Source organism: Cenococcum geophilum (genome assembly GCF_001692895.1).
Source record: "Cenococcum geophilum 1.58 unplaced genomic scaffold K441scaffold_37, whole genome shotgun sequence".
Lineage (NCBI taxonomy): Eukaryota > Fungi > Ascomycota > Dothideomycetes > Gloniales > Gloniaceae > Cenococcum > Cenococcum geophilum.
In genome coordinates, this window is record NW_027137595.1 from 884,614 (window position 1) to 894,578 (window position 9,965).

Genomic DNA, 9,965 nt, shown 5'->3' on the forward strand with positions numbered 1-9,965 from the left:
GTCTAAGTACTAGCTCTTCCATCTTTAGAGGGATAAACTTTTAGAGTAGGTCCACCTTTTATTTATCTATCTTCTTAGCGCGGACTATTAGCTTATTAAGCTCTCCCTTTTAGGACTAGTAATTACACTCGCCCTAGGGGAAATAGTTAAGCTTATTCTTTGCGACCTGGGTTATATTAAGGACCTTATAGTAGGCAGTAAGGTCTTTAAGCATATTTTCCTTAGTAGGCCATTTCCACGTAAATATATTATTTAGGTTCTTATATATAAGCTCTAGGCCCTACTTAATAAACTTATAGGCCTTATTCTTTAGTATATTTAAGATATAAAGGATCTAGGACTAAACTATATTAAAGTAGTCCTAGCCCCGGTTAAAGACTCCCTTAATCTTAATATACCAGGTTTTAAAATTAGCTTATTATTCTAGCGGAGTGCTTTTTCCGCTAAATATTGGCGGGTCTTTAGATCTCTGTTTTTTTTACTGGGTTACTACCATTATTATAGGGGTTAATTGTTTTAGAACGGTGATAGTCTCTACCTAAGAGTTAATAGTTTCTATCTAGGAAGCGATAAGGGCACTAAGGTTTTCGTTAGCTTTCTTATTGGCGGTGTTTATGTTATATATACACTATAGTCCTACTTTAATATTACTAAGGAACTTATTAGTATAGTTAACAAGGGTAAAGTAAACTTTGCTAGGCTTAAAGGTCTTAGGGTATAGTAGGGAGCGGCGGATTATCCACGCGATATTAGGGTATGTCTCTATAAAGAGGTCTATAAAAATGTTACGGGGGTTCTAAGTTTCGGCTATTTCGGCGTCATTAGTGTCGCCTATCTAAGCACTAGGTAAAAACTAAAGATTGTTTTAGAACTATACTGGGGATACATTAGTTTTAATAGGGGCGCGCGTAGGTTGCAATTGCTCTAGGGCGGAGGTTAATTAGCTAGGGTATAGGGAATTAGTAATCGCGACGGGGCGTAAATTAAAAATACCATAAACTGTTACAGTGCTGCAATAAAGTAGACTAAATAACTACGTTGTAGTATAAAGAGGGAAAGAAGGTGGAAAGGGGATATTATATATAAATAGTAGGGCCAGCTGCTAAGTCGCTAGTGGTAGGCTAGCTAATAGTAGGAAATAGTATAAGATAGTATAAAACAGTATGCATCAGGTTAGTGCCGTGATAATTACCTTCCTTAAAGTCCTACGCGGGAGCTCGTCCTTTATTTATATACTATTTCTATACTATTTAAGCGTACGCTAATTTACTTTATAATAGTTCCGTTAACTACTTTATTTAATTAGCGAAGTTATACACGTTAATTAGTTGAATTCTCTTAATCATAGGTCCTATTATATTAATTTTGGGTTATAGTTTAAATCTAAGTTAAGGGTCTTATCTATAGGTTGCGTAGAACGGCGTTACGCCTATTAATTCGTTTCTTATATTATTTACAGTAAACTTAGCTAATAGTAGCTATTTTTCCCAGTTGTCTTATAGGTAGGAGTAGTACATTTATAGGTATTATTCTATAATCAAGTTCGCAATTTTAGTTTAACTATCTATCTCCGGATAAAATATAGTCGAGAGTTATATTTATATGCTTAATTGTTTATATAGGGCTTGCCAGAAGTCTAAAATAAACTAGCTTTCGCGGTTAGATATTATTAAATTAAAAAGTCCGTATAGTTTAAAGACGTACTTAATAAAACATTTAGCTACTAATATTGCATTAATTAAGTCTATAGGAATTATATATTATATTTTTATAAGATAGTTAATAACTACTATAATATTCGTAAACCTATTACTATTAGGTAGGTTAACTAATAATAATAATTTATTGCTTAACGTCCAATTTAGATCCCTATTAGGCCCACACGGACTACTCCTTATATACATATAGGGAGAAAACTCTATTTGAGAAAACCCTATAATCTATCTCCCTGCCTTTTAGGACTCGCCTATAAGGCGCCTACAAGGCGCCTACGAGTTACCTATAGTGCTCCTACTACCTTACTTTTTAACCTCCTTAGGAACTACTGCTGCCGTAATAAGCCTACGTACGCGCTAGTATTATAAACTTTACTTTACTACTATAGAGTTATTAGGGGGCGCCCGTTGCTTGCCCCCCTACCCTCTATTACTATTTCCCTTATAACCTAGAACTAGTTTAGTATATTTTAGCTAATAAGCCACTAGGTAACCGCATTAAGGCCTTTTTATATTAAGAGTAGTATATTATAGTTCTCTATACTAGCTACTAAAAGCATTACTTCTTAGTTAGTGCGTAAGGGGCATAATAGTATTATATATTTTAGTATCTGTTTTAGCTAGCTATATTCGCATCTTAGGTTACCTATTAGGATACCTACCTAGTAGAGCCAGTCTTTTAGTCCTATTATTCCTATTCTTAAGAGTGTTACTATTATATTTTCTACCTTTATTAGGCCTTCTTAGAGCCCTAGAGTATTTACCCCCTATAGCGTTAATTATACTACGGCTTAGGTTCCTCTTACCTTAGTTAACCTTTATACCTTTAACTCCTATACACCTCTCTAGCGTTGGTCTAACCAGTATTATATTATAGTAGATGGTTTCCTAGCATTCTTTTATACTCTACTTTAGCTCCTTTCTCTCTCTTACTATTGTCTTTACTAGCCTTTTACGCGTCTTCCTTCCTCCTCTATATAGGCCTAGGCCCTAAAGCAGCACTATTCTTCTTCTGCTTTCTTTACCTATTTCTCTAATATATCTTCCCTACTTTAGGGTTATTAGTTTGTTCTCCTATAGGGCGCCCTAAGGTCCCTCTATAGTTTATTTAGGCGTATCTTAATATACTTTATAACATTAAAGTTACATTTATTTTAGGCCCTTTATATTATAGCGGCTTTAATATATAGTTATAGGGGGGGAATATTAGCTTCCTTCTTAAGTAGTGCTATAGCCGTTTGCTTATATCCGCCTGTTATACTCTAAAGGCAGGCTATTTAGACTTTTTGGAGTGGTTTAAGGAGCGACTTAGGGGGGCCTTTTTTAGATTCTCTAATGGCCCAAATACTAGACCTATACGTTATGGTTGGCCAGACGGCTACTATATATAGTAGGCGTGACCTCTAGAAGCATGGGCCCTATATAGAGTTAATAATCCTAGATAATGCAATATACTATACTTAGCCCTTACGGGCTACTTACGCCGCATATNCGCTCTACTAGAGCTTACTGTCTACCTATACTCCTAATACCCTTAGGCCCTAAACTAGATAACCCCTAAAGCCTTAGATGTGGATTATATGCTAGAGATCTATAGATTAGTTGCGTTTTTTTATAAAATGGATTAGCTAGTATTTCTCTAGTAAGAATTAGACTCTATATCGTCTTGCCTATTCTATATAGGTATTATAGGCTTTCTCTAGTATTCTGCAATTCTCTACGGCTAATAGCCCGTATATAATTAGGTTTATATTATCGACGAAGCCTATCCCTTAGGTTGCCCCTTCCTTAAAGGAGTTAAGCAGGTTGCTTATAAAGAAAAGGAAGAGTATAGGCGAAAGGGGTAATCCTTATAGTATTCCTGTTATAACTATAATAGGGGGGCTCTAGTATCCGCTAAAGACTAGTAATGTTTCTTTCTAATCTATAAACCCTTAGACAAATTATATAATCTATTTTAGGAAGCCTTTTACCCTAAGGATGTATAGGAGACGCTTATGGGGTATATTATTGTAGGCGCCGCTAATGTCTAAGCCGAGTATTAATACTATAAAGTCCCTTCGCATCGCCTATGCAGATTTAATAGTAGTAGCGAGTAGCGTAAGTACTAATAGTGTTAAGCGGTTCTTTCTTGCCCTTATTTAGCTCTATAGTAGTAAGGCGTATTTCTTAGCCGTGTCTGCTATACGGTCCGCTATTACCTTTTTTAAGATCTTGCTAAGGGTGTTTTCTAAGGTAATAGGGCGGTAGCTTTCTGGGATTAAGTAATCTACTTTACTTTCTTTTTGTAGGATAACCATCGTTATAGATCTTCTAAGTTATGGGTAGTAGCCTATAGTAAAGTATGCTCTAGCTATATCCGTAAGCTAGGGTGCTATAAGTGGTCTATAGGTCTTTAAGGCCTTATTTAGAATCCTATCTAGACCTAGTGCTATATTATTTAAAAGGCGGCTAATAGTTCTAGCTATTTCCTCTGTTGTTATATTGCTGTTAACCCGTAGGCGAGTTACCGGTGCTTTACCGTAATGTTACTAAGGTCTGCTAGAGCCGGTTAGGGGAAGAACCTTTCTATAAGGATCTTTACCTTCTTATCGTTATTATTAGTGGCCTATAACTCCCCTGATTTTTATAGGGGTAGTAGGTATAAGTCTTCTGCTAGTTACCATACCTTTTTCTTTACCTATTTTACTATAGCCTATAGGCCCTTATTATAGGGGAGGCTTAGGTTAAAAGTATACTTATTTATAAATCGTCTCTAGTTATTCCTTACTTCTTTTTTTAGGGTATTCTTTAACTAGTTTCTTGTGTCTTTATATTATCTCTTATCTTTAGGGTTATAGCTACTTAAGTATTTCCTTCTTGCTTATTATTGGCTAGCTATAAAAACTATATATTATGCGGACTATACGTATTGCGTATAGGGGCCCGGTCTTAAGACCGGGCAGTGCTCTTTTAGCCTATTTTTAATTACTGCCTAGATCCTTTCTAGTCTTTAGTTAATTTCCTTAGGGGTGGCTAGTAAGCCTTGCTCGTTTAGTATTAGGTAGATTTCTTCTAGGTCTTAGAGTTATTATTTAACTATATTAAGGAAACTGTTTGCCTTAAGCATCCTTATTATATATCTTTTGCTATTTAGTTACGCCTTAATATCTAAATCTAGCTATATCTAGATGGGGATATAGTCTAAAGTAAGTGCCTATTCTTCTTTAGGGTTATACCTTTTAAGTCTCTAGTATAGGCCTTTGTCTATAAATATAAGGTTAATTATACTTTTAGCGGATCCTCATTGCTATATAATTGCTTTAGGGGGGGTAACTAACTTAAGGCCCCAGGTATCTATAGCTTTTAGTAGGCACTCTGCCTATTATTTAGTAGCGATGTAGATACCCCCCTACCGTAGGTAATAGAGGTTTATATCTCCTAATAGGATAGACTCTATGCCTTTAGTTTTAAGTAAGCTTTTTACTAATATAATATTCTCTGTTTATAGGACCCCTTTAACCCTAGGGTTATATATATTAATAATTTATACCGGTCCTCTATATATCTAGATTGTTATAACTTGAACTATAATATCTAGATTAACTGCCTGCTATAACTATAAGGATAGACTAATAGCCTTACTAATTATAAAGCATACGCGTATAGCTGCTTTTAGTTTATATAGGAGCTGGAATCCTTAAGGGCAGTATATTAATTATATATAGGTATTATAGTACAGCTCTTATATAATAAGGATATAGTATTTCTCTAGGTCTAGACTGTCTAGTAAGGGCCTTATAAGACGGTGGTTTATATTGCTATAATTATACTATATAATAGATAGGTGGCGGACCCCTAGCGAGGGTCCTTTGCCTCTCTATTATTCCTTACTTCTTCTGTTTTTACTTTCTCTAGGATATTTAAAACTTCTATCTCTTATATCTATACCCTAGTTACTACTTATTTTATATAGAGCTTTCTATTCCCATATCTTATGTTCCTACTAGCGCTTCTATATCTAAATCTATTATTATCTCCAGTTCTTCCCCTATTTTTACTAGTTAGCTATATGCCCTTTAAGAGTTGGCTATAAATGTTATATTTGCCATATTAAGTCTAATTCTTAATTATCCTGGTTTTAAGCTTACTATAGCTGTCTATAAGGGTCTTCCTATAGGGCATTCTTTCCCTTATATCCCCTATGCCCCTTATATCCCTATATAGTCTAATAATATCGCGCAGCGTCGCTTCTGGCCTATTAAGGCTTGGGATAGCTAGCCTAGCCCCCTAGTATTAAAGGTAGGAAACGCTAGAAAGGCACCTGCGCCCCCCTAGCTTATCGCCTATTATTTCCATTTATATAACCTAGTATGCAGTTATTCCTATAGCTGTTAAGCCCTTACCTTTTATCTTCTGTATTTAATGCAATCTTCTCTCTCCCACGCCTTATATATATTTTAGTGGCAGTTTACGCATTTTATTTAGTCTTAGTTTAAGCAGTGTCTTATATTATAGGGGCCTGTATAGTGGCCGTAGTATACCTATACTGCGCATATAGATTGGGTGTGTCCCTATTATATATAGCGATAGTATTATTCTAGGCGGAGTCTATGGTTATAGAGCCTTACGTTATATATAAGGCCATTTATAATAATACCTTTTTAAATAAGGAGTTTTTGCATTTCTAGTGTATATATGCTGATAATAAGGGAGCTATATATTCGACTAGCGTTTCCCTAGTAAGTCTCTAGCAACCCTTATATTTTTTTATTATTCTTATTATATACTTAGTTTGTATTTTCCTATTAAAGCTATTAGATTTAGGTAATCTTAAGTCCTAGTATAAGGCGTTCCGTTTGTTTTACTATCTTATATATAGTTACTATATTATCTACCTAGCGTCCCTTTTCTACCCTAAGGCTTAGGGGAACCACTAGGACTTTAACTAGGTAATCTTTACGGAGCACTTTTATACTAATACGTTCTCCTAGTCTGTCCCCTACCCTAACGGCTTATTTCTTTGCCTATTAGTTCCTTAGGGTAACTCTAATATCTCCGCTCCTAAGGTATTAGACTATAATAGTATTATAGACCTCTTTATAAATCTCTATAAGGACTTCTATTTCTAATTATCCCCTAAACCCCTCTACTTTTTCTATATTTGGTTATATTATAATTATATACCCAGATATTGTCTTTAGGGGGGTAGGTTCCCTATATTATAGACGCACAGCTACGGCGGCCTAGGTGCAGTTCGCCGGTAAGGAGGGATTTTATTTATTTTTAATTTTACTTAGCCGTTAGAGGATTTAATTAAGGGTTTACTAGAGGGGCGCCTAAGGTTCGCTAGACTGGCGGAGCCATTTTACTAGCTATATTAGTTTATTATAGCTAACGGTTGCTTTCCCGCAATTATAAATACTAAACGCGTTTAATAGGCTTTATATTTTATTAGATAGACCTTTTACCACACATGCAACCTTACCAAAAGGTAGCGCCACACTTCAAAACTTACGCATACCCATCTTACCATCAAAAACAATCGATTTTCCAACTTTTAAGACCCAATTCTTACTGCCTAGCGAGCTAGAGGTGGATTTATTTGTTATTTTACCCCCTTTCCCCCAACAGAAAATTCTTCTTAGGGGTGGTCCTAGCTTATAAGCGAGGCACAAACAGGAACACCAAAACTAAATACCAAAACCACGGAATATAGAGGCTAGATTTTCTACTACCTTTTAGCCTAATCTCCCCAGAAATCTTCTAGTAGGATTAGTAAGGAGAAAGGGTATAAGGGTAGTAAAAACTAGGAAACCCCCCTATAAGATACAAAATGCCAAGGCCTAATAGGTCTAAAAAAAACCCTCCTATAGAAATAAGTAATAAGGATTCTACATCTACCTTTTCTCCCCCTTTTCCTTCCCCTAGCCCGTTTAGGACAGGAGAAAAAAAAGGATATCCTTAGTCTTCTCCTAAAAAAGAAAACCAAAAACCTATAAAAAAGACAATAAAACTAATAACTACTACGGATAGTACGGCTAATATGCCTTCCTATTCCCCTTCCTATTCCCCTTCTCTAGAACAACATCTAAGCTTCGCCCTAAAAAGCCTAACCCAGGCCTATAAAGGGCTAGAAAAAGAAGAAGAAGAAAGAGAAGAAATAAAAGAACAAGTTAAATAGCTAGTATACTATACACGAAGTATCCTATTAGGAGAAAAACCCTTTATATAAGAAGAAGAAGAAGAAGAAGAAAAAGAAAAGGAAAAGGCAAATAAGGTCCTAAAAGGACTAGTAGAAGAAGTAAGAGCTCTCCATAAGGAGGTAGCCTCTACTAAAGAAACCTACACAGAGAGACTGAAGAAGGACCTCCCTACTTCGTCCTCTCTACCCTCCCCACCACTACCATCTCCTACCCCTTCTCCTTCTAGTAGAAGTACTACTTCTACTAGAAGTAAGAAAAAGCAGCTATAAGAAAGGAAGCTAGTCCTAATTATAGACGAAAAGGACTAACCTCTAAATACCTTCTCTATATAAAATAAAGTCAATCAACTATTCGTATTAAAACTATAGGTGGAAAAGCCAGTGCTAGCGTCTATAGCTAGAACTAAAGGGAAATAAAATATTCTCCTTATAACTATAGAAGAGTATAATATAGATTTCCTAGTCAAGTATAAGGATATTTAGCATAACTGCTTTACCTTTTAAAGAGAACAAAAACTAGAACCCTGGGTTTAAATTATAGCCCATGGGGTTCCTACCCTACCTTTTCTAGGAGAGGGAGGCTCTAAGCTTCTAAAAGAAGAAATTAAGACCTTTAATCCTATAAGGATATAAGGACTACCTAGATAGATCTTATCTAGTGAAAAAAGATACAATCTATAGACTAGATTTGGCTCTATAGTTTTTACTATAGAGAACGAAGAAAAAAGACAAGAAATTCTCAAGTAAAAAGAGATATTAATTGCAGGTACAGCTACTAAGGTAGTAAAATACCTCGAAGTCTTTCCTACTACGCAGTATATAAGCTGCCAAAAATTTGGCCATATAGGAGACAGGTGCTCTACTAGAGCCTGCAGATACTATGCAGCTGCATATTTATCTAAAAACTATTCCTGTTCTACCTGTATAATAACAGGCAAGCCTTGCCAGCATACCACCCCTCTTTGCATTAATTGTAAAGAAAAACACTTTACTAATAGTAAAAACTGCAAGACTCTTAAAGCAGCTAAACTAGTACGTGAAGAAGATTCTATGGAAGAATAAAACAGATAGGATTCTAGAAGGAGGCAACTCCTACTAGGCTCTTAAAAAGATATTAGAGAGCAAAAGGATAGAATAAATTGCAAAAGGACAGGGACAGGTGTTAGGATTTCATAGTTTTTCCTACTATTTTCTTATTCCCTAGTAGTTGTAGGAACTTAGGGATTACTAAGGAACTATAAACTACTAGGACATAGCTACTAGTACATGTTAAGCTGCCTAGAAAGGATTCATGTATATAGAACTATAGCGCCATAGCCTAGAGGCTGTATGCGCAGTATTGTACGTAGTATAATACAATCGGATATATATAAAAAAAATAAAATTTTATTAGATGCCTTTTTAATAGAGGTCTTTCCGCTTTATAGTGTAGTATTCGTCCGTTCTTATTGTGGAGGGCTATTATTAGGCGTAGTTCTGGTGGACGCGCGCAAGTGTAAACTACCGTTATTTAATATGTGCCTCCCCTACAATATATGCATTTTAGGGGGATTCTCTAGGTGTTTTTTAGGGTTCTTTTGGTTGGTTTTAGTCTTTTTGGGCCAGGTGCAGCAAGAGCTCCGGAAATCTCCTACTCTGGTAGGTTAACTATAAAGTTAATTAAGATATCTTACCATCTTTCTATTAGAATTAGCAACGGTTAAAGTACTCCTTACTTCTTTATATAAGAGACCTTCCCACGTACGCATATTTTGCATACTTAAATGTATTTTCGTATATAGTTATGCATTATAGGCCAGTAATATACTCGTTAGATAATCTTATAGGTCTTTATATAGCTAAGATGCCTTACTATAGGGGAATTATATACGAATTTAAGTATCTTAAATCGTAAGGGTTTAGAATTTGGGCCTACTATCTTCTGTTAATAGTATAACCAATTATTACGGATTTCGCATTTAGCGAGTGTAATATCCTTATATTGCCGTTTCCCTATTTAAATCGCTTTTATTATATCTACTATTTAGGGGTCGTTCTTATATTTATACTCTATTAATTTATTAATT

At 35.4% G+C, this 9,965-nt stretch overlaps 1 protein-coding gene across 1 annotated transcript; it reads left to right on the forward strand.

Moving 5' to 3' along the window:
- The first annotated feature begins 7,194 nt into the window (after positions 1 to 7,194).
- K441DRAFT_664301 (uncharacterized protein) lies at positions 7,195 to 8,214 on the forward strand. The gene is made up of 3 exons (XM_067649336.1): positions 7,195 to 7,576; positions 7,679 to 7,869; positions 7,966 to 8,214. Exons 1-3 carry the CDS (start codon positions 7,531 to 7,533, stop codon positions 8,167 to 8,169), a joined length of 441 nt encoding a protein of 146 aa, XP_067501251.1. The 5' UTR covers positions 7,195 to 7,530; the 3' UTR covers positions 8,170 to 8,214.
- Positions 8,215 to 9,965: the final 1,751 nt, after the last annotated feature.